We start from the raw sequence: 26,302 nt of genomic DNA on the forward strand, positions 1-26,302 counted from the left end.
TCGCTGATAAGTGGAGGATGACACATAATGGGGGGGAGGGAAGGGTTAGAGTTAGGGTTAGGGAGGGGGGCAAGTATGGAGGAAGGAAGTACTGTATAGAGGGTAAAGAGGGGTGGGAGGGGTGGGGGGAAGGGAAAAAATAACAGAATGAATCAAACAACATTGCTCTATGTAAATTTATGATTACACAAATGGTATGCCTTTACGCCATGTACAAACAGAGAAAGAACATGTATCCCATTTGTTTACAATAAAAAAAAAAAAAAAAAAAAACAAAGGACTTAAAATCAGCATACTACAGAGATACAGCCACATCAATGTTCATAGCTGCTCAATTCACAATAGCCAGACTGTGGAACCAACCTAGATGCCTTTCAATTGATGAGTGGATAAAGAAACACAGAAGTGACAGAAGCCAATCTCAAAAAGCCAAAGGACGAATGATATCGCTAATAAGTGGATGATGACACATAATGGGGGGAGGGAAGGGTTAGTGTTAAGGTTAGAGTTAGGGTTAGGGACGGGGGCAAGTATGGAGGAAGGAAGCACTGTATAGAGGGAAAAGACGGTTGGGAGGGGTGGGGGGAAGGGAAAAAATAACAGAATGAATCAAACAACATTACTCTATGTAAATTTATGATTACACAAATGGTATGCCTTTACACCATGTACAAACAAAGAAGCAACATGTATCCCATTTGTTTACAATAAAATTAAAAAAAAAAAAAGAAGGACATTTCATACTGCTTAAGGGCAGCATAAATCAGCAAGACATAACCATCATAAATATCTATGCCCCAAACATTGGCTCATCCATATACATCAAACAAATCCTTCTCAATTTCAGAAATCAAATAGACCACAACACAATAATACTAGGCAATTTTAACACACCTCTCTCACCACTGGACAGATCTTCCAAATAAAAACTGAATAAAGAAACCATAGATCTCAATAACAAAATCAATAATTTAGACTAAACAGACATATATAGAATATACCATCCAACAAAGAGTGAATATACCTTCTTCTTAGCAGCACATGGATCCTTCTCTAAAACTGACCATATTTTATGCCACAAAGCTACTGTTAGCAAATACAAGAAGATAGAGATACTACCTTGTATTCTATCAGATCATAATGGATTGAAATTAGAAATAAATGACAGAATAAAAAACAGAGACTACTCCAACACCTGCAGATTAAATAATACACTATTTTATGATGAATGGATAACAGAAGACATCAGGAGGGAAATTAAAAAATTCTTAGAAGTAAACGAGAACAAGGACACATCATATCAAAATCACTGGGACACTATGAAAGCAGTTCTTAATGGAAAATTTATTTCATGGAGCACACTGAATAAAAGAAGAAAAAAATGAACAAATAAACAACTTAACACTATAGCTCAAAGCCCTAGGAAAAGAACAGAGCAACACCAAAAGTAGTAGAAGACAGGAAATAGTTAAAATCAGAGTTGAAATCAATGAAATTGAAACAAAAGAAACAATAGAAAAAGTTAACAAAATGAAGAGTTGGTTCTTTGAAAAAATAAGCAAAATTGATAAACCCTTAGCCACACTAACAAAGAGCAAGAGGGAGAAAACTCAAATTACTAAAATTCGGAACGAACAAAGAAATATCATGACAGACATGACTGAAATACACACCATAATGAGAAGCTATTTTGAAAATCTATATTCCAACAAATCAGAAAATCTCGAAGACATCAACATGTTTCTAGAGACATATGAATTACCTAACCTGAACCAGGAAGACATACACAACTTAAATAGATCGATTTCAAGTAATGAAATAGAAGAAGTCATCAAAAGCCTACCAACAAAGAAAAGTCCAGGACCAGATGGGTTCTCAGCTGAGTTCTACAAAACCTTTAAAGAAGAGCTCATTCCAATAATCCTCAAAGTATTCCATGAAATAGAAGAGGAGGGAGCCCTCTCCAACTCATTCTATGAAGCCAATATCACCCTGATACCTAAACCAGACAGAGACACATTGAGGAAAGAAAATTTCAGACCAATATCCTTAATGAACATCGACACAAAAATTCTCAACAAAATTTTAGTAAATCGCATACAAAAATATATGAAAAAGATAGTGCACCACGATCAAGTGGGTTTTATCCCAGGGATGCAAGGTTGGTTCAACATCCAGAAATCAATAAACGTAATTCATCATATCAACAGACTTATCAAGTCAAGAATCACATGATTATTTTGATATATGCAGAAAAAGCATTTGACAAAATACAGCACCCCTTCATGCTCAAAACACTAGAAAAAATAGGGATAGCGGGAACATTCCTTAACATTGTAAAGGCCATCCATGCTAAGCCCACGGCCAGTATCATTCTAAATGGTGAAAAACTGAAAGCATTCCCCCCTAAAAACTGGAACAAGGCAGGGATGCCCTCTTTCACCACTTCTATTCAACAATGTCCTCGAAACTCTAGCCAGAGCAATTAGACAGACCAAGGATATTAACGGGATACGGATAGGAAAAGAAGAACTCAAACTATCCCTATTTGCTGATGACATGATTATATATTTAGAGGAACCTGGAAATTCCACCAGAAAACTTTTAGGACTCATAAGTGAATTCAGTAAAGTAGCAGGTTACAAGATCAATGCTCATAAATCCAATGCATTTTTATACATAAGTGATGAATCTTCAGAAAGAGAAGTTAGGAAAACTACCCCATTCACAATAGCCTTGAAAAAAATAAAATACTTGGGAATCAATCTCACAAAAGAGGTGAAAGACCTCTACAATGAGAACTATACAACACTAAAGAACGAAATTAAAGAAAACCTTAGAAGATGGAAAGATCTCCCATGTTCTTGGATAGGCAGAATTCATATTGTCAAATGGACATACTCCCAAAAGTGCTATACAGATTCAATGCAATTCCAATTAAAATCTCAATGACGTACCTTACAGAAATAGAGCAAGCAATTATGAAATTCATCTGGAAGAATAAGAAACCCAGGGTAGCTAAAGCAATCCTTAGCAGGAAGAGCGAAGCAGGGGGTATTGCAATACCAGATCTTCAACTCTACTACAAAGCAATAGTAACAAAAACAGCATGGCATTGGCACCAAAATAGGTAGGGTACAGAATAGAAGATATGGACACAAACCCAAATAAATACAATTTTCTCACTCTAGACAAAGGTGCCAAAAATATGCAATGGAGAAAAAGATAGCCTCTTCAACAAATGGTGCTGGGAAAACTGGAAATCCATATGGAGCAGAATGAAATTAAACCCCTATGTCTCACCCTGCACAAAACTCAATATGGATCAAGGACCTTGGAATCAGACCAGAGACCCTGCATCTTATAGAAGAAAAAGTAGGTTCAAATCTTCAACATGTTGGCTTAGGATGAGACTTCCTTAAAGGACTTTCATAGCACAAGAAATAAAAGCAAGAATCAATAACTGGGATAGGTTCAAACTAAAGAGCCTTCTCTAAGCAAAGGAAACTATCAGTAATGTGAAGAGAGAGCCTACAGAGTGGGAGAAAATCTTTGCCACCCATACTTCAGATAGAGCACTAATCTCCAGAATCTATAAAGAACTCAAAAAACTCTACATCAAGAATACAAATAATCCAATCAACAAACGGCTAAGGATATGAACAGACACTTCACAGAAGATCTACAAGCAATCAACAAACATATGAAAAAATGTTCAACATCTCTAGTAATAAGAGAAATGCAAATCAAAACCACCCTAAGATTCCATCTCACCCCAATTAGAATGGCGATTATCAAGAATACAAGCAACAATATGTGTTGGCGAGGATGCGGGGAAAAAGGTACTCTCATACATTGCTGGTGGGGTTGCAAATTAGTGCAGCCAATCTGGAAAGCAGTGTGGAGATTCCTCAGAAAGCTTGGAATGGAACCACCATTTTCCCAGCTATCCCACTCCTTGGCCTAGACCCAAAGGACTTAAAAGCAGAATACTACAAAGATGCAGCCACCTCAATGTTCATAGCTGCTCAATTCACAATAGCCAGACTGTGGAACCAACCTAGATGCCCTTCAATTGATGAATGGATAAAGAAACTGGTATATTTATAAAATGGAGTATTACTCAGCCATAAAGAATAATAAAATTATGGCATTTGCAGGCAAATGGATGAAACTGGAGAATATCATTCTAAGTGAGATAAGCCAATCTCAGAAAAGCAAAGGAAGAATGATCTCGCTGATAAGTGGATGATGACACATAATGGGGGTTGGAAGGGAGACAAGAATGGAGGAACAAGTGACTGTATAGAGGGAAAAGACGGGTGGGAGGGGTGGAGGATAGGTAAAAAATAACAGAATGAATCAAACAACATTACCCCATGTAAATGTATGAGTACACAAATGGTATGCCTTTACTCCATATACAGAGAGTCAACATGTATCCCATTTGTTTACAATAAAAATAAATTTTAAAATATTATACTACAGAGCTACATTAACAAAAACTGCATGGTATTGGCATAAAAACAGACACACTGACCAATGGGACATAAAAGATACAGACAACCCCATGCAGATACAGTCAGGTGATTTTTGACAATGGTGCCAAAAAGATGTTGGAGAAAAGATAGCCATTTTAACAGATGGTACTGGGAAAACTGCATATCTATGTAGAAGATTGAAACTATGCAAACCAAAACTACTCTGAGATTTCATCTCCAGTTAGAATGGCAGTCATCAAAAATACAAATAATAGTTAAGTGCTAGAGAGGATGTAGGAAAAAAGGAACACTTTTATAATGTTGGTAGGACTGTAAATCAGAACCAACACTCTAGAAAACAATATGAAGGTTCCTCAAAAGACTAGGAATGGAACCACTATATGACACAGCTAGACCACTCCTCAGTATTTATCCTGAAGAATCAAAACCAGTATATGACAGTTAATACATCCATACCCTGTTTTAGAGCAGCTTGATTCACAATAGCCAAACTATGGAACCAGTAGAGGTATTCACTCACTGATGGAAGGATAAATAAAATGAGGCATATACACATGACAGAGTTTTACTCAGACATAAGGAATGAAATTTGCAGGAAATGGATGGAACTTGAGAGCTCTATGTTAAGTTAAATAAGCCAGACTTAAAAAGTCAAGGGTCATATGTTTTCTCTCATATGTGAAAGCTAGAGAGAAAAAAGTAAAAAACGGGCAGATTATTGAAAAGAGAAGGGAGACCAGTAGATTAGAGGAAGAAGACTAGGGACAGGGAGAAGGGGAAAGAATGGGGTGATACTGGGGAATGAGACTGACCAAATTATATAGTTCTTTTGTAGGCATGTGCATATATATAATACAGAATCCCATAATTATGTATAATTATAATGCACCAATAAAAATCAAAAGATAAAGAAATGATAAAGAAGCAGATTTAGGACTTGGGCAACTTCAGGAATTGGGTATAAGGTATAGACACAAAGACTAATGATGGGAAATTACTATAGATGCGTTCATTCAATAATATAAAGAGAAATTGGTAATCTGGAGTTAAATAGGCAAACTTCTACGCTTTACTTTACTCTCATTTGGTATTTTCCAAATAATGGCTGCTTCCTCCCCAAGCTACTAAAAGTCTTAAAATCCAGAAGCCATAGCATCAATGTTGCAGTTGAACAAGGCACAGGCTGTGCTTACAAGGCACCTATATACACACTAGCCCACCTAACAAAAGTGTTAGGACATGGTAAAACTGGAGACCATGAGGTAGGAAGTAGGCCCTGCCCATTTTCTGGATCCTAGCATAAAGGGGGGTGTGTGTGAAGGAATACTTGATAGTCATGCAAGTCCCAATGTTATCACTAAGCAGTTAAGGATAACAAGACATTTTCATGTTCTAGTCAGTTTTCTGTAAAATCAGGGGGATTAGCCAGTGGTTCTCAGTGCAGTGGGCATAACCTGAGAAGTTCGTTATACATTCCTGGACACAGGAGTGAACTGTCTCGATGGGCACAGGAACCTACATTCCACCTGCCACCCAAGGGTTCTGCTGATGGTATCCGCAGTGTGGAAGCCTGGCAGCAGTGAGACCACTGCCCTCTTGGCTGGACCGATGGCAGCACGGCTGTCCTGAATCTAGCCCTCCGCATGCCTGGGGTTAGCGGTCCTGAGTACCTCAGACCAAGTGCAGGTTCCTGATCACCCTCCCCTCTCCCATGTCTGCAGTCCCCCTGGGCTCCAGCAGGCAATGTCTCTAAGGGGTCCTAATGGGTCACAAACCCCTACAGCACTATCAGGAACTTTCAGAGAAACAACTGAAATTTTTCTGCTTTCAAAGAGACGATAAGGCACCGCATACTCTGATGTGTGAGTAAATCAACTGATGAACAGACCTTGCTCTTCCCACACTCTGAATTGTTCTTCTAGATATTTGAGGTTGAGGTAGAATTTGAACCCACCCATAGGACCCCAACTATATTTCTCCCCTTTTTATCACAGTCTTTCCAAATTCAAAAAGTAAAAATTATAATTGATTTACATATCACTTAGAATGAAATTAATATTACTAAAAATTGCATAAGGAAGCTACAAAATTATACACATTTACATATACACAAGATTCACTAGTATGTTTGCTCTGGACAATATAAAAATTTGAAAAATGAGACTTTGTGTTGACAAGAGTCAAATTTCAGAAGAAAGAAAGAAAGAAAGATAGATAGATAGAAAGAACAAACCAGAACATAATGCCTCCTTTTAATTGTTAAAATTAATATTCATGGGACTGATAAAATTTTCAATTTCTAAAAATATTTTGTTTTATTAAATAACTGTTAAATAGGATTTTTACAAAGCAATTTGCATAGAAAAAGATAAAAATGTTCATGTTGCCAGAACATTGTGCCCATCACCTCTTGTCCACTGTCATCACTTCCAGAACACTGTCACAAACGCCCAGAATCAGATGTCACTGATTCTCCTGCTTCCAGTGTCGCCAGTCCTGTTTCTCCCGCCAGGGAGGCACCGGCACTCTGCAGTCAGTGCCGCTTCAGTGGCAGCTGCCACACTGAGCCGGCCGCAGGCTCAGCTCTCGGGGGGTGGTTGTCGGCTATGGGGTGCAGTGACTCCTGGCACTCAGGAAGAGCCGAGCAGCTGCGCGAGGTTTTCAAGACATTTCAAATGGTAGGCATTTAGAGGGTTTTCTTCTGGGTTTGAGAAAGCTAGGAGAGAAAAATTAAGAGTCTAGAAATGCTAGTTTATTGAACTTAGGTCTATACTCAAGGAGCAGACACTCCTCCAGACACATGAATCAGATTTACATATGAATAAGGTAAGTCCTTGATGTATGTGCTAGAATTAAAAGAATATTTTACATTTGAAAATTAAGAAGTTACAGAATTTATATTGTTTTATTAATGGTTTATCCAAAGAGTATGAAAAATACAATTCCACAGTGGATATCATTAACTATAATCCCAGATGGATGCCATTCCTTTTTTTTAAATACTGTCCCTCCTAAAGCACAATCTTTAATGTAACCCAATGATTCATTTCCTCCAGAAGTTCATGGTCATAGCTAGAAAGGAAACAAAACCACTCCCCTTCTTTTAAAAAGAATCAGACTATAAAAACACAGATTAATAACCCACAGACTATTAAATTATAGGAAAGACACAGCTCAGTTGTTTTGAAATAAAGTATTCAGAGGATAATGCTAACTGAAAACTGGTGTCACTTAAAATGACTAACGTGCTTAGGAAAGAAAACTCTCCTATCATGCAGATCACACGAGAACATGGACACAGGGGCAATGGCATCTATTCTCAGAAAACTGCAATTCAACTCTGTGATGTTAAATCAAAGCTTCTTGTTCAAGGTCAGTACTAATTAGGCACAGTTCTTATCACCTAAGAGCACACTTTAGTACAGCGGCAGCCACTGGCAAAGAAAATTTAGTACAAGAAAAAAATTGACTTGGAGAAAAATCACAGACACAATTTAAGAAACTATTATATCTCAAACCTTTATCTATTAAGATGTTTTATTATTCAAAAAAATGTTACAGTGAAAGGTATAAACCAAATATTGGCACATTTTATAATGCTTTGACAAAAAAGATTCTTCAACATTTAGTAAAATGGTGTAGAAAACTGTTGTTTTGCTATGGCCTGTCCAAATATTTCAATATCCAGAGAATTAACTCAATAGTTTCCAAGTTTAACTGTAATCTCTTCAATAATAAAACTTACTTTTCTTTGCTAAGGAATATGCTTCATCCACTTTTCTTTTTATTGATGGATTTTTCAAAGTTGTTTTTGCCTGGAGATAATATAGACCAATTCATTAATTAGATTTATCCCCCTATGTCAAGGATTAGGATAATACAATACTAATTCTGCCCACTGCTGACTACAATGTTAAACAGGTTTCATAAAATACAATAAGGTAACTACAGAATTATGCACTAATACATCCTACTGTGCTAATCTCCCCACACCTTCCTTCTAAAGTCCCACCCTATCCTCCTCCTACCTCGACCAACCATTATCTGCTGTCCAATGATCCTCCTACCTTCTCATTTGTCCTTCTCCCCAGTCTCAATTTGTTATTTTGAACCAGTCAACCTTAGTTTCAGTATTCATAATCCCTCAAATACCAGATTTTAGATGAAGTATTTCAAAGATTACCAGTCAGTTGGTCAAAAAAAGATTTACTGAGTGGATATAAAGTGTCAAATCCTGTGCTCAGCCCAGGAGACACCAGGACAGAAAGAGAGCAGCAGTCCCTGACTCTGCAGTTGGGGGCGGGTGTGCAAGGCATAGTCAGGGACGCTGGGCTGAGAACACCATTCTGGGATGGCCACCTGAAGGAAGAGTGTAGTCTAGCTACTGTTTTACCACTACACACTCCTGGGTATTTTAGGAGTGAGATGTCTGCAAGAAAAGAGAAAACCAAAAGCCAGAGAATGGGAAGCTACAAGGACCTAGCTTGCTGTCGGTCTCTCTGGGCAGGCCTTCTGCTGGCTGCGCAAGAACTGAACTAATTTTAAAAACTTAGCCATGATATGTACAAGAAAAAGTAAATCACATATTGGGATAAAACTTTATTTGGTCTTATGTCAATGCATTTTTCCTTGACACATCTTTTTGAAGAAATAATCTACATCAAAATTATAACACAATGGCAAATCAATTTAAATCAACAGGGAAACTCAGTTAAAACAGATACTCTTCCAAACTGGGGCATCCTGAGGATTAAATGAAAAAGATTTCAACCGATGAATTACTAACTGTATGAGCAAACAAAGAAATGATGGGTCTTTGGCTTCATTTTTTTTTCTTTTTACTTTTCTGACACTCCCCTGATACCCTTGGATGCATCCTAACAGGCCTGGCTGTTTGACCCCAACTCATAAGAATGATTTTTAAAACTGACCTTCTGGTAATTATAAGTCAAAGCCCAAAGTGCAGCTGCTGCAATCCTCTGAGCATTTTGATTCTCACTTTCCAGACAGGCAGCTAGCACAGTAATGACTTTTTCTAAAAATAAACACATTTTAAAAATAGAGTTTAGTCCCAGACATTAATGCAATCTTATTTTGGATCGGTCATATACTTCTTTCCCCATTACAGTACATATGCCAAGTTGGTATCACTGCATCATGACAACCTGAGTTTTATGGAAGAAAACCTCAAAAACAGTGTTTTCATGACAGGCGTAAATCTCTTGGTCCAAGCTCGACAGACGCACATTCACTTAAGGACAACAACAGTGCAAAACAAAGTACATAATGAATTATATTAATGAGTTACTCAGTGATAGCTCACATTTGAGTATGTAGGAAAACAGGTTTTCTGTCATCAAAAACCATAAAGACAACACATCATAGCATGGGCTACAGGTAAAATAGTTGAGAAATACTACACTGATTACTCTTTTCAAAAAAGAGCTAAATATTTTAAAGGAATTTTATGTGGGTGTATGTGTGTATCAGAGGAAAAATTGATTTAAATGGCATACTAGCATACAAGACATGTTCACTTTACAAAGCCAGCGTGAGCAAAAAATGGAGACTTACTAGTTATCTGTACCAGTCTATTCATTTCAAATGATGATTCATAGAAATCCACTTCTAAAAAATTGTCAGGGTATTTCAGAATAATATTTGAACCTACTTTATTACTTATTTTTATGTATCATCAAATTGTATCATATTATTTATCCTCCAAATTGTGTGACTTTAGCAAGTTGCATATTTAAGGCCAAGACGGTTGTTACTGGGAATTCTCTGCACGGACATGCATATTAACCAATTCCTGTCCCCCAGGAATGCAGCTAACTAAACTAACCCTGCTCAATGGCAAGGTTTGTTTCTGCTCATTGACATGTACTCCAGCCACAGTATTAGTGCATTACAGAGGTTAACTGGATAAAATATTTCATAATTAAACAAAAATTTTAAGTGCTTCTATTTGATTTTTTTAATTTTAAGAAATTTTAAATCTTTCAGAGGAAGGAAGGGAGGAAGGGAGGAAGGGAGAAGGGAGAGAGAAAGACCAAAAGATCAAGAGAACTCAAATTGTGTAGGGAAAAAGTGATGTGGGGGGTACACGGTACATGTGGGGCAGCAATTTCCTGCCACACTGATCCCCTACTGCCTGCACACTTCAGTTCCAACATCTAGCTCCCTTTAGTTTTCTTGCATCGTGGTCTATCCATAACTACTCAGAGAAACAAGGATCAGATATAACTTACCATGTGAGGCTATGGTTGGTATCTGGTACTCAGCAAGGACACTGGCAAATGGGAGGGTGATTTCCTCTGTGTTCAAGTATCAGCAAGCAATGTTTTTACTTATTACACCAGACATTCAGAACATGATCTAAGTTTATAACTCCTTCAACTAGTTACTGTTTCTTAAAATGTTGGCAGTACATTCACAGGCCAATTACTATGGTCAATTAATGCGGCCCTCTGATAGTGAATCAACTTATTTAAAGACACATCTTAAAAACATGCATATGAGGGCTGGGGATATAGCTCAGTTGGTAGAGTGTTTGCCTCGCAAGCACAAGGCCCTGGGTTCAATCCCCATTACCGCAAAAAAAAAAAAAAAAAAAAAAAAAAGCATATGGAAAAAGCTCATAAAACATTTTTAAATTTAATAAATCAGTATAAACTGGCCTCAGGAGAACATATAATACTTAAATATAGTTAATTAATTATGAAATGATGAGTTTTAAATACTTATTACCTTTCTTTATAATTGATTTAATGATTCTAAGTTTAGGGATGCCATGTTGGTAGACTGAAATCAGTGATGATGAGATATTTATACCATGAAAATCAAGAGATGCTATAAATCGATTTTGAATTACTGATAGAACTAAAAGAGGATTCAGTTTTATAAGTACATTATGCACAGGGATAAGGAGTAGTGTATGCTATCCATCCTTTTTCCAGTGAAATTAATATACTTATATATACACAATAAAATTATATATACTCAATATATATTCCACCCCTTTTACCCTCTAAGAGTTAAAATATTTACCAGAATACTCTATGCCCTTGTCAGGTTTTGCTAATAACATTATGGGAACTTCACAAAATTAACAATTATTTCCTCTTTCTCTACTCTGGGAGAGCATGTGTATGTTTGGAGTTATTTTTACCTTGATCTTCAGTAGCCCTTACTGGTGAAGTCACCTTCATCTAGGATTCCTCCCTCCCACCCTCCCTTCTTTCTTTCTTTCTTTTCTTACTAGAAATTGAACTCTCTGGTATTCTACCAGTGAACTATATGTTCCCAGCCTTTTTAAATTTTTCTTTTGAGACAGGATTTCATTCAGTTGCCCAGGCTGACCTCAAACTTAGGATCCTCCCCAGTAGCTGGAATCACAGATATATGACGCCGTGACCAGCTAGATCTAGGATTTTTTCCTATGGTTAGGTTTTTTACTAATTCAATACTTCTCATGGTTATTGGACGTTTTGGTTTTCTATTTTTTCTTGAATAAATTTTTCTAAGTTACTTCTTTCAAGGAAAACGCCCATTTCACCTTTTTTGGTTTCCTACAGATTGACTCTGATGTGTCTAGGAATGAATTATTTTTATTTATCTGCTTGGAGTTATCTGGATCTCTTGAATCTGTTTTTTAGTGTCTTAGACTAGTTTTTAAGTTTTTATCATTATCTCTAAGTGTTTTCCTCCCCCTTTTGCCTCTCTTAGGACTTCAATCAACACGTAGTTAAGACCATGTCATGTAATTGCCATTTACCTTTTATTCTTTTAAGCCTTTCTCACCTTCTCAGCTTTCTACTGATACATTCCAGATACTATTTTTCTGATCTACCTTCTAATTCCTAAATTTTCTTCTCCACTACATCTAACTTGTATATGTTATCAATACTAGATGTGCATATTAATTTTTAAATGTTGGCTATTAAATTTCTAGAATAATGCTGTCTAATACAACTGCCTATAATATTTATATTTATAATAATCAGTCCAGCTTAATAAGATAATCACTAACCACATGTAGCTACTGTGACTGACAACCTTAATATTTAATTTTGATTCATTTAAATTCAAGTAGCTACATGTGGCTAACGGGTTATAGTGTTCAATGAAGGTCTAGGAATTCTATTTAGTTCTTGTTTCAGATCTCTCAATTTTTCAGTTTCTCAGTCCTTGAAGGCATTTTCAAGCTTGTCATTTACTTTTCTAAATGTGGTATTAGTAATAAGTCGATATTTTATAATCCTAATATTTGAAACCTGGGCAGAGAAATTGGCATATTTTCCTCTGCTGATTCTAGCTCATGTTGCCAAGTTTTCTAATGTGCTTGATTAACTTTGTACTGGTTAATGCTTTGAAAAATTATTTACAGAAGTTTCTTCAGGTCTAGTATAAACTTGTTCTGCTTCTCTTCAGTATTCAGGAGAACCATCACTCAGGGATCACCTCAAACCAAGTTCTCAGCCACTCAGCAAGCATTCCTCAGTGCTGAGCTGTGGGAGGGAATTTGTGAGGCCCAGGCTGACTTTCATTTTATTTTATTTTATTTTTTCACCTTTCTTTACTGGATGACGATTCGGGGAAGAATTCAATTCTAATTCACACTTCTCCTAGGAGAATGGTTCTCTTGAGTTTCACCTTCATTCAGGAGAGGTTACTGGACTTTTTGGTTTTCTAAAACCCTCCCCCTTGGAGGGTTTTGATATCTGTTCTCTCATTTCTTGGCATTCGTGAACAAAAAACAGGCATACAGTACTAGCAACTGTCCTTGGGCAAAAGAACTTTCTATACACTTCTTACCTTCCCAGGCATTGGATTTTGATCAAAATTGGCCTGAAAGTTTCCCACTATCTTCTTCAGCCTTTTTTTTTTTTTGGTGAATTTTTTAAAGGAGTATCTAGCATATTTTTATTATTTTCAAAGGAGACAGCCTGACATTACCAGAAACAAAGAACACCACGGATCTATTTTTAACAGCATGTCCAAACCCCAATGCCCATTTCACTCCTAACCATCTACACCTGAGGTCTGAGTTCTACTGATCAGAGGCATGTCTACTTTCCTGGTAGATTTTTAAGCTAGATGATACTGCTAAGGCCTTTGCTCTGGATCCCCATGAGAAAAAGGGGACAAGGCCTGTGATACCCCTTTAACAGTTCCACACAGGACCTACACAGCTGTTGTCTCCCACGTTGACACTGCTTTGAAAGCCCACTGAACTCAAGTCTGTGGGAGCTGGGATGGCTCCTTCCACAAAAAGGTATCCATCTCCTCTGAGCTAATAAAGAGAGAAAGCATTGCTGACTACAAGGAAATGCTGAAAATAAATTCAGAGACATCCAGAAGTGGAAAATGCAGGCTTCTCCTTCAGTTTCCTAAAAGTCTTTCCTTTTTCCAACTCTTGCAATAATAAAGTGTAGTAAGAAGTCCCCAAAGAAAAAATTTCACTCTGAGAAAGTTGAATAAAGAATAAAGTAGCTCTGGTGGATCAGGAATGGCAACCGGTGCTTCCTGTGCCATCTCACTGCTCAGAAGTAGGGCTTGTTTTCCTCATTTTACAAACGTGACGACTGAGGCAGATTCAGCAGAACAGAGCGAAAGCCACCCCCAATGCACAGCCCCCGTGACAGAGAGCAGTGCAGTGGAAGAGCAGTGAGAACCAAGAGTAGTTAGGGAGGCCAGTTACAAGCTGGCTCACCTTTAGAAATGTTTCTGTACATTTCCTGAAATTCCATAATTATTATCAGGAAAACAGAATCATTACCATACACGTAGCAGAACAAAAGCAGAATTATTTCCATTCACTTGGAAACTGTGCTTCATGGAAAAAAAGCCGCTGAGAAAAGATTACATGAAAAACATGGAAGGAAGAGAGTGGACTCTACAAAGAGCTCATGCTCTGGAGGTGGGAGGAGTCCAGGAATAAACAGATATACACTTGAATACAGAGTATATCCTAGTGCCAATGAAAGAGAGACCCATAACAAAGGGAAAGGGGAAGAGAGTGATGGGAGGGGACGGGAGGCAGGGAGGGTCCAACTTGAACTGGCGGGTCTGCAAAGGCTTCACTGACATGGCAGTATCTGCTTAAAGACAGAGAGGAGACAAGGGGGACTCTGAGCAGGAACAAAGAGGCAAGGCCAGCAAGCACCCTACCCGTGCTTTCTCCTCCTGTATCCAGTTTGTCCATGGGATGACATGACTCATTAACATCCAAGACTCCAGGCTGCCTGCAGAAGGCAGAGCCTTGCCTGACTTGTTCCCCAGCCCCTGCCTCCAACAGTGCCTTGAACGCATGGGGTGCATCATAAATACCTGGCAAATTCTAAAATCATTTTGTGTTTTAATCTGAATAGAACAGCCTATGAATAACCACAAGTACAAAAGCACCTTTGGGTGTGTGGTATATCGTATGAACACTCACCATTAGCCAGAATCTTGGGCTTATTTGCAGGACTGAAGCAAATATTATGAAAAATAAGAAGTGGTACGTGAGGGCTGCTGCTATGCCTGTGTTTGCTCATCTCGGTCAGGAGGTCTAGACAGCCGTCAAGCCTCAGGATCATTTGCTGCCCATCTTCTGCACAAGATATATTCAGGAGTAACTTCAACCAAAGAATGGTCCGATTACTGAGATGTTTGTTTCCTCCTTTTGGCAATGTTAGCGACAGAAAGTTCTGTAAGAAGTTACTCTGTGGGTAAACAGAGAGAATATTATTTTCTTCTTGGGTCTTTGTCATTATTTCCCTAGTCCCTTTGTGACCAATTAGCTAGCATTATGATACATTTTCTCCAATCTAAATTTCTCTTTCCTCCAATACTGTCTAAATACTTCATCTGTATTATTTCCAAGTATAAGTGAAAAAGATAAGAACAACAAAATTGTGCTCAAATTTTAATTCCTGCTCATTTTTTTTTTTAACCTCCTGATAATGTAAGCTATGGTCGACTCAATTATTTAAGATTGATAATTCAGTTTGGGACTATATTAGGCCTCTTGAATTTTCGTTTTGTCTGCCTTCTGGCAATTTTGCTACTCATTAAAAAATTTCCAATGGGGAGAAAAAGAAACAAAACCCAGTTTGGGAAACTTGTTAACAACTCTGGTAATAGTGAGGGTATTTTGTATGATTATAGCTACAAGTGTTTTCTTTTCTTAAATCTATGGTTCCATTCTACATTCACTTTACCCCACTTGTTTATCCTTATAGAAATTAATTTCTCATGGCTATGTGTCACTGTATTAAACTTACAGATGAGAAAGCTCTATTACTTGAACTGTAAGAGTTATTTCAACCTTCAAATAAAGCCCATTCCACAAACCCTACCAAGCTGTGAGCTATATGAAAGACAACATATTACTGTCTAGGATCATCTATATGCAAACAAAATATAGAAGTACTATATCAAGTGGAAATCCACTATGACAGTATGGACACCAGAGGTGGCTGGACATTTTAGAAGTGAAACGCACTTAACTTTTATAACTGCACAGAACCACTTATCTCTCCCTGTTTAATCTACTCCAGTGCTTTAAAATGCAAACATCCTGTGGGCATACCTTCTCTTTGCTAGGTCTCAAGATATTTTTAAGCAATTGTATGCACCAGTTAGAAAGTGCAGAAACACATCATGGCAGAAAGAACAGACATTTTACAATCTGAGTTGAATAATAGCTCTGGCTGCATTTTCTGGTGCCTACTGATGAGTAACGGAGAGGCGGAACTCTAGCATCCTCATGCCCACCGATGGGTGACACAGAGGTGGAACTCTAATGTCCAGGCTCATTACTGCTTAACGCAGAAGTCTTGGGAGTTTCCCCACTGGAACAGAAGAAAATGACTTGATTGTTATGCTCTGAATGTGATTATGGTTGATCAGAATGTTCTTTAGTATAGCACCAGAATCACAAAGTGAGAGCTGAAGACACCTTAGAGATCATTTTGTTTAACCTAATTATTATAAAAATGAAAAAACAAAACAAAACAAAACAAAATAACTGAGGCATAAAGAGAGTAAGTCTCCACTCAGAGTCACACACCAGTGAGACTTGGCCTTGAGGTTCCGCCGGGAGGTTCCTGCTCTGCCTCCCAGTAGCACTTTCTCTAAGTGCAGCTCTGTGTTCCCACCACATGCTCTCCCATTCTGCAGGATGGCAACCACATACATCTAGTTCAATTTTGGAAGTGACATGTATACGTTTGAATACATATATGTAATTTATTCATATACAAATACTAATAGAACTTATAATCACACAAACACACAAAAGACATGCATGTAAAGATACATATGAAGAAGTCACCCAACCATAAGCCGATAAATAAGCAACTGGTTCCTCTGAGGGTTAGAGAGATCCCCGAATGTTTTTGCCAAAGTATAGGGTGTGAATAATCCTACCACGGCTGATTTCAAGATAACATGATATTGACAAGCTTGAAAATTTATGAAAATTTAACGATGACATCCAAGAGCCAGTGGGAGTTGGCTTCAGTACACCTCTGAAATGATCTTCCATGGTAAGAATGACAATTACACGTCCTAGGAAGACAGATATTTCTATTTATTTGGTGATAACACTCAAAGTATCATTTGGGGCTTCAAAGAGATGAAACAGTAGAGGAAAAGGAGACCAATTCTTATAGATACTGTCCACCTTTGCAATTTATCTTGGCCTTCAAGCAAAAGAAACAGTAGCACTCGAATTACTATTACATGTTAGTAATAGATAATCTGATCATATTCAAATTTTAAGGAATTTTCCCAACTAGGGACTCTATTTACATACATCTAAATGCAGATTTTGACTGCACATGTATATGAGAAATTTGTTTGACTAGTTCCCTCCTTTTTAAAATACCCAGTAAAATCAGTAGTAAAATCAAGTTTTGGAACAGGAGTCCCAGATAACTAATAAAATTGCCTATTAGGTCATAAAGAAGTTAAAAGTTTGACTGGGTGAAAGGGGCTGTGATATCATAAACCATTTTGTCAATGTAAATTGAACTGAGATTGTTACTGCTCAATTTGGTCTGTTTAAAGATCATATATATTACATTTATGATCTTCAATAAATGTAAGACAGCTGTCTTTCTAACATCACCATTTCTGAGAGCAATAAAATAAAATCCGAAAACTAATAAGGATAAACTAAAAGAAAAAGGCAAGATCACAGTCTAGGTTCTGTCACTTTTTATCAACAGTGAACCTCTTAATCCTTTCAAATCCTCTTAAAAAACCTCTCAAAATTATAATAAATTTGTCTTAGAAACAGTTCTAAACTTTTGATTGGAAGGATTCTTTTATGGAGTATTTCTTTTATGATATGCAGGACAATTTAAGTACTTACCTTTTGAATTACCCCTTTACAGTCATGAGACAAGGCCAGGTTTGAAAGAAACATAAAAACCATCTGCTGAATGTTGGTGTTCTCGAGAGGCATCTGAGAGGCCAACTTTAGGATACATAGCATCAGAGAGCTGCTGGAGGCTCCTTTGTGTGCAGCGTGAACAGGATATTGTCCATAACTTGACCAGCAAAGAGAACTGCAACCTTCAAAACAGCAGCCAATCACATCATCTTCTTAGTTCCACTGTTTAGTGTTAAAAACACTTTGCAGTAAAGTGTGTCTGTCTATCAAAATGACTTGGCCACTAACCCATCAATTGAAAATCAGCACTATTCAACCTAATAGACTTACTGTCCTCATTGAGGGCCTAATAAACACAATAGAACATTTAAAAATACCAGTTTTTTTTTAAAGAATAAAACCAGCATAATAGATTTTTTAATAGTTCCTAGAGAAAACACCTCAATAAAAGCCTGAATGGAAGAACAGAATTTTAGAAACAGGAGGTGACTTGGTCTAATGCCTTCATTTTACAGAAGAGACAAATGGAGAACACAAGGTGTCTGGGGCAGGGTAGTGCAAATGCTGTTGTCCATGGGAGGCAGGTAAAGACACAGTGCAGAAAAGCCAGTGGTTGTTCAAAGTCACACAGTTTAAAGGCAGCAAGAGCTAGCAGTGGAATGTGCTGGCTCTGCAGAGTTGAGTGTTTTTCAATAAGTAACCATATGAGATGTTAGGAAGGAAGATATTCAGAAAATAGTTAGAAATACAGTTTAATGTTTAATTGGTAAGCCTGTACTATAACATAACCTAAAGGAGGAATCAACCTGTAAAAGCTCATACAAGGAGGCAGGCTCATACATAATCACATCAGAATCAAGACATTCTGTAAAATAACTCATAAAATATAAGTAAACCCAAAAATTACAGAAAACTTTCCTGTATTCATAACTTTAGAGCTCTATTAAAATACCAGTGTTACCACTAACTGTTATATGAAATGTATGATAGAGTTTTGCTCAGAAACAAACCAGACTAAAAAATAAAATGTTTCTTTCTTAACCACTTCTGATATAAATTTCAATTTTAAGTATAAAAATAACAAATTACAGTTTCCGAAGATTTGTATTAAAGCATGTATTTCCTTTGTTTAATATTTAGCAACTGACTCTTTATTCCTCCATACTCCTTAAACCCTAAATTAAAGAGTCAGGGTAAGATCAAGGAGGACAATGTGCAGACCAATGCTGCTTTCAGAGAGGAGCCAATCTGAACTGGTCACACAGGCGCGGGGGATGCCGAGCTAGAAGATGCACTGAGAGGAGACTCTCCTGCAGAACAGAGGGATGGAGAAAGTGAGCAGCAGCAGCAGAAAGAGGACAAGGACAGTCCTGAACTAGATCAAACACATGATGACAGTTCAAGGTTCCAGAGCCTGAAGGCCTGCTTCTACCTGTTCAGGTCGCATGGGGACAAGCTGAGTGTTTCTGAGACAGTGCTCTAGAGATGTCGGACCAGGCAAAGGAGTAAGCTACCAAGGCACGGCAGAGACGAGATGGGCTCCCACATGTCTGGAGTCCTGTCCCTTCCCGGGCAGCTTAGGTATCTGGAAACCCCTGCTGCTGAGCAGCTAAATGTTGCCAGAATAAAGCACATGCCCGCTCCCATCAGCCAGACCTCACGCTTCTGACCCTACGTGGGGCGCTCAGGAGCCAGCAATCCTGCCTCACTCCCTTCTCTGCTGCGGGCCCTTCCCACGGCAGCCACGCCCACCTCTCTTCTCAAAGCCTCTTGTCTTTGCTCGGTCTCATAATGAAGAAAGCGGAAATTCAGTGAGAAATCAGAACCACCCACCTAGACCACTCCCAGATTCCTGGCTCACAGAAGCCGTGAGGTGATTACATGACTGTGTGTACAGGTGCTCCATTTTGGGGTTATGTGATAAGCAGCAATACATAACTAATAAAACTCCCAACATATGTTACACCTTCAATGAGTTCAACTTCACCTTAGTATTTTAACTTGCTTGAATATAGACACCTCAGACTTAACAAGACCAAACAGAACACTGATTTCTACTTTTTCTCCAAGTTGAATCTGCTCCAACAAGATCTTTACAATTTTAATAATGTAGTATACTATTACGCACTCAGGGTCATTTTCCCAAATGAGGCTCCTCACTGGATACCTTTCTTTCCTTCCTACCTTCCACCAGTATATTCTCTTGACTCTTCCCAAACTGTCCAATAAGTCTCCTGTGTCAACAAACATATTTCTAAAATATTTGTCTGTGCTAATAATACCTATAAGAAATCTTGTCTTTGACTAATAATATATCCTTGATAAGTAACAGAAACACTTCAAAATATGTATGTTCTTCCTGTCCACCTTAACATTAACATAATGTTAATAACCAAAATAGCCAGTATGAAAGCGAGTACTCTAGCTTATTATTAAAAGGGAATACTGGGTTTATTTACCATTTGGAAAATTTGCAGTATAGACACAAAGTAGCTGCAAGGCAGTCTGCATCAGTGAATCATCCATCAAAAGCCAAGGCCAGAGAGAGTGCAAGACAGGGACCAGATGAGCGCCAAGAGCAGCTTCCTGTTGTGGAAAGGAAGTAAGGACAGCCAGGAGTCTGAATGTATGAAAATACAAAATTAAATTCAAATTCAAAGCACTGTCACTAACATAAGACGAAAGTTGAATTTATCTTTGTTCTCCATAATGTAGGGAGGGAATCTGAATCCTGTAGAGAGCTGGAGTGTGGTGGCTCACACCTGTAATCCCAGTAGCTTGGGAGGCTGACGGAGGAGGATGGCAAGTTTGAGGCCAGCCTCAGTAACAGTAAGGCTCTAAGCAACTAAGTGAGGCACTGCCTCAAAACAAAAAATTAAAAAAGGGCTGGGACTGTGACTCAGTAACGCTGGGTTTAATTCACAGTAACAAAGGAAGAAAAAAAAAGAATCAATAGACAGATTCTTGCCCTAGGGCTTATAAGACTCTACATGTGGCTGCCCAGAGCACAGTCTGACTTTCAACACCAGGGTGACAAGGGTATGCTAGTCAGAGAAGAAATGCAGAAAATAGCTTCTGCAACATAAATCATGCATCATGTTGTGCTATGCTCCAACAAGGAATAACTTATATGAGCAAGAAATCGTAATTTCCAGTTAAGTGAACATTCTCATCAGTTCTGCCTACTTTCTGCCTTGTCTCTCCCACCATGGTGTGTATGTATGTGTGTGTAAATTACTATTTTTGAGTAATCTGAATATAATACATTTTTTTCTAAATATTAAGTGAACAAATTCTTAAGCAACTCACAGTTGTTATTACAAAAGTCAATCATCACTGACAACATTATAAATACAACTATTTGCAATATGTTCAGACATCCTTTTTACCCATTATGTCCTGTCGTCATAACCATAGGACAGCTATAAAAACCTACACAATTTTATAAGACTCCTATAAAATGGCTCAACTGAAGTTTTTATAGGTGTCCTATATGTAAGACTATGAGACATAATGAATTAAACAGGAATTTGTACTTCCGTGTACACTTATGTGCACATTTTCATAAACATACACGCACAACACAATTTTATGCAGCATCAAATAGACTAGAAATTATTCCCCGTGTTCAAAGCATAAGCTTGGCAGAGTTATTCCCAAAGTTCTTCCCCTTCCTTAGAGCTCTCCATAAGTGTAATTCTCATCGGACTACTTTGAAATGTAAATTGTTAGTCCTGTCTTATTTAATGCAGTTTAAGGAATATGTGATCAACATGTTCATTTTCTGACAGAGTATGTTTTTTCTATACAAGGAATGAAATCAGTGTTGAGAAAAACAATGAGATTAGGTGCATCCATTTCTGAGAATTAACTCTGAGTTTAAAGGGCCAATCAACCATGCACCTACATAAAATTCAAAAAGTTTCCCATTTTTTTCTCCTCTATCATCTCAATAAAAATTAAACTGCTTAATACAAATACTGCAGCCAACATTTTGAAAAGGATCTCTACTTACTTTACATTCTTCATTTTGATAAAGACAGTTTCTTAGGAGCTGCATGGCAATGCTTAACTCTTTAATAAAACCATCCTCCTGTTTGAACAAAAAGGTGAAAACTGAACGTAGCAGCATGCTCACTTTTTATACACAGTAACTCGCACCCTGTGGGTCGCAGCACAATGCAGCTGTGCTCCAGTCTTGCTGACCACCATAACTTTGAGGAAACTGACAAGCTAACGATCTCTGAAAGATGACTGCATCTCAAGAAATGCACCCACCACCGAAAAGCTATTTCTGTTCTATCAAGCATGAAGGAGCTCGGATGTGTAATAGCCTCCATGTTTCATCTCAATAAAGTGAGGCAGGTTCTGACTGATTTTCAATCATATCAGGTGTGGGCTGACTCAGTGACGGAGTAAGGGCTTTTGGCTAGTGAGGAAAGAGGAAAAGGCGCAAGAACAGAAATCAATAAACATGAATCAATTCCCTGCATCCATCAAATTATTAAATAAAGCTTTGCCGTATTTTCTTACTAGTTATTTCACTGACTGCTGCTACAATGACCTTTACACACACACACACACACACACACACACACAAAGGTATACTTGTACATTTATGTATTTATACATGTATACATTTATTTTATGAGTAAGTCTGTAGAACTCTTATTGATCATGATTATTATTAACCATAGCTCTTATATAAAATTTTTTTATTGTGTTCACATGAAAATGCAGTTTAAACAGGAAACAAGCAGACTCAATGCCAGAAGAGGCATTCAGAAGTTACAAAAGGAGATAAATAGAAATTAAGAATACCAGCTTTGTAACTTCTCAGACGTGGGGACAAATTCTAGTCTCATCAACTGCCAGTGTGTGAGTATGTGCTCAAGAGTGTTTGTCTATAAGATAACAAATATGAAATAACTGCATATGCCTGTTATATAAAAAACACTAAACTACAGTTGTTATAGAACTCACTTAAAGAACTCAGGCGTGCTTGCTTTGAGAGACTTCTTTTTTAGTATTAAAAAAATCTATCTGGTCTATAGTATCATGCTCATGTTGACATCACCAAATATATGTATTATATATGTAATGTATTTTACATATATATAATGTATTAAATACATTTTATATATGTGTGTGTATATATGTGTGTATGTGTGTGCATATATACACACATATATATATAGAGAGAGAGAACGAGTGAGTGCAAGCATCTAAAGAACTTCAAGTGTGAATTAAGGGGGGAAAAATGTCCACAACCTCCTAAGGTAGAAATGCCATTCATTTATCAGGCTGCACCTTTCTTAATCAGACACACATTTCAACCTTGCCCTCACCTACAGGCCTAGGGACACTACAGAGATGGTCACCATGTGCATCCATTCCTTTACCCCAGGAGTGTAGGTGAAAATTCACCTTTTTTTTTAGCACAGCTTTCCCAGGCCGCAGAGAATCAAGGTTCAGTTGTGCATTAATGTGCTTCATCTGCTCCATGCAGTTGTCTATGAGATCAGCTGAAAGACAACATTCGTAAGTCAAAATGACGCTTCATTTCTAAATAAGATAAAACCACATATAATCAGAATCTCCAAAAAATTTATATTTCTGATCCACTCACTGTAGTGTTTTCAGCAAGAAATTAACAAACACGGGAACGTGGTGTGGGGGGGCGTTAAGAACTAAACCTGGAGTCCACTTAGTTTTAGTCCTTAGTAAGATATTCCCCAAACATAACTCATGTTTGAGGCTTGCATAATTTGCTTTAGTAGTAAATTGTAATTGACATTAATGAACTCTGGGTTGCTGTTATTCTCTTTCAACTGTCAGACTTCTTTTCCCTGATGTTCAAATGAGAATTTTCAACTTTAGGGGAAAATTTATATGGAAACACAGGATCCTCTGATGCTGTTGTCTTTATCATCAAAACTGTGTTTTTTTTTTTTTTTTCATTTGTTCGTTTATTTCGATAGATTCTCTAGAGTTAAGCACCATTACACATTAAATAAAAATAATTACATGAAAAATCCTTTTGTTTTAAAGTAATGAATGTTTACTACATAATTATATGAAAAAAAAAAAAAAAAACCTAAAAGAAATGAATATATACTTGGTTTCTGTGTGGAAAAAATCTGGTTTTGTTTTTGTTTCAGTGACACTGATATAGTATACTATAAGTACTTTTTGTTTTGTGTTCAAAGAAAATTAAAACGAGCAAGCAGCAAACCACAATGAGTTGACACCATGCAATGTGAACAGCTGATGTGCCAAAGAAATCACCTTTCAAAGCATGTCTCTGTGCTCTTCTGCTGACGGCCAGAAGTGACAGCAACGCATTTGTAGCAACTCTTTTCAGGGTATCTTTGGAGGACTTGCCTTCATAGCACTGCAGAGAATACAGATCAAACTGGTTTGAAGAAGAATTTAATTTGGAGTAAAACCATTGTGAATGAGAAACGTGTTCTATCTAAAAGGTGTTGCCAGGTTTCAACTACTATGTGAAATCCACTGGAATCTGACGCATCAGTGTGGACAAGACGGCATAAGGAATTTACAATACGGAAAAGACCAACAATCACTCTCAAAGACTCATCATCTCAGAAAAAAACTTTATTAACACATAGCGTGTACTTACTCAAACCACAGCGTATACACGTGTGTACTCACGTGCACGCGCACACACACACGTAAATTATTAAAACAACTCCTTGGAAAACTATTCAACAGCAGAAGTGCCATCCAATTCCAACCTTTCTCCTTTTGGGGATACATCCCACCCATCTTTTCTATTGGACATACCCCTGTAATCCTGTGTGATTTGGTTCCTCCTATCTTTCATTCTTATAGTAACATGTACATGTCATATATGTGGTTTTTTTTTAATTTTAATTTTTTTAAAGCTTCTATAGACATGGAAAATCACATTATTTTGAAAATGCTAATACTAATATTTTGGTATATATTTCCTGCAATTTGAATTCAAAAAATTTTCATAACAAAAAATTTCTAACATATACATAAGTAGAAAAACATAATAACAATGCCCCACACTCTTCTTAAAATTTTTTTTGGCTGAGGATTGTGAAATAACTACTAATATAGAATATCATCTAATATACATAACTAATTCTCGTTTCTAAGACAATTAACAACAACTTCTTAGCATCAACTAATACCCTGTTCAAATTCACTTTTTCTCTTCGGTCTGCAAAGCATCTTCTTGAGTCCTGACATTGTATCTGCAGTTGTTTCCTACCTGGAAAGCCCCGCCACCCAATCCCATGAGCACCACAGGTGTCCTGCCATTGCTGCTGTCCCCTCCGGTCACTGCACCCTTGCCTGAACCTTATCAGTCAGTGGTCCGCCAGATGCCCCACTCTGCAAACCTATCTGCTGGCTTCCCTGTGATGATGTTTAGCTTGTCTTTTCTCCTATTCCCATTTGCTGGACGTTTTAATCAAAGAACCAACTTTGAAACAAAAGAAACAACTGAAAAAAATTGACACAATTTCATTGATTTCAGCTCTGATTTTAATTATTTATTTATCCTGTCTTCTACTACTTTTGGTGTTGATCTGTTCTTTTTCTAGGGCTTTGAGATGAAATGTTAGGTCATTTATTTGTTGACTTTTTAAAAAATTCTTTTATTGAATGAGCTCAATGCAATGAATTTTCCTCTTAGTACTGCTTTCATAGTGTCCCAGAGATTTTGATATGTTGTGACAGTGTTATTGTTCTAAGAATTTTCTTATCTCCTCCCTGATATCTTCTGCTATTCATGTATCATTCAATAGTGTATTATTTAGTCTCCAGGTGCTGGAGTAGTTTCAATTTTTAATTTTACCATTAATTTCTAATTTAATTCCATTATGATCTGACAGAATACAAGGCAGTATTTTTTTTTTTTATTTGCTAAGGGTTGCTTTGTGGCATAACATATGGTCTATTTTAGAGAAGGATACATGTGCTGCGGAGAAAAAAAATGCATTCACTTGTTGATGGATGGAATATTCTATATATGTCTGTTAAGTCTAAATTGTTGAATGTGTTACTGAGTTCTATGGTTTCTTTGTTCCGTTTTGTTTAGAAGACGTATCCAGTGGTGAGAGGAGTGTGTTAAAATCACCCTGTATTACTGTGTTGTGTTTTATCTGATTCCTGAAATTGAGAGGGTTTGTCTAGATGCTCCATTGTTTGGGGCATAAATATTTATGATTGTTATGTCTTCTTGATTTATGTTTCCCTTAAGCAGTATAAAATGTCCTTCCTTTTCCCTCCTGACTAACCTGGACTTGAAGTCCACTTTATCTGATATGAGGTGGAAACCCCTGTTTTTTTACTGACTGTGTGTGTGATACGGTTCTTCCCATCCTTTCACCTTCAGTCTGTGGATGTTTTTTTTTTT

At 37.4% G+C, this 26,302-nt stretch overlaps 1 protein-coding gene across 4 annotated transcripts in view; it reads right to left on the reverse strand.

Annotated features, from left to right (window-relative positions):
* Nucleotides 1–6,734: 6,734 nt before the first annotated feature.
* RTTN (rotatin) overlaps nucleotides 6,735–26,302 on the reverse strand; it is a 177,870-nt gene continuing 158,302 nt past the window's right edge. For 2 of the 4 annotated variants that reach the window (XM_079109125.1, XM_079109127.1), the window contains 9 exons: nucleotides 24,178–24,283; nucleotides 23,317–23,414; nucleotides 21,905–21,982; nucleotides 20,349–20,475; nucleotides 17,869–18,071; nucleotides 14,944–15,211; nucleotides 9,434–9,537; nucleotides 8,248–8,317; nucleotides 6,735–7,218 (listed from right to left, as the gene is read on the reverse strand). In XM_079109125.1, coding sequence (XP_078965251.1) covers nucleotides 7,133–7,218; nucleotides 8,248–8,317; nucleotides 9,434–9,537; nucleotides 14,944–15,211; nucleotides 17,869–18,071; nucleotides 20,349–20,475; nucleotides 21,905–21,982; nucleotides 23,317–23,414; nucleotides 24,178–24,283 — 1,140 coding nt within the window. In that variant the 3' untranslated portion in view covers nucleotides 6,735–7,132. Of the gene's footprint in view, nucleotides 7,219–8,247; nucleotides 8,318–9,433; nucleotides 9,538–14,943; nucleotides 15,212–17,868; nucleotides 18,072–20,348; nucleotides 20,510–21,904; nucleotides 21,983–23,316; nucleotides 23,415–24,177; nucleotides 24,284–26,302 lie in introns of those variants that run through there. The other 2 variants (XM_079109126.1, XR_013758833.1) reach the window with 2 other exon arrangements.

The sequence above is a fragment of the Sciurus vulgaris genome, assembly GCF_902686455.1.
Source record: "Sciurus vulgaris genome assembly, chromosome: 13".
NCBI lineage: Eukaryota > Metazoa > Chordata > Mammalia > Rodentia > Sciuridae > Sciurus > Sciurus vulgaris.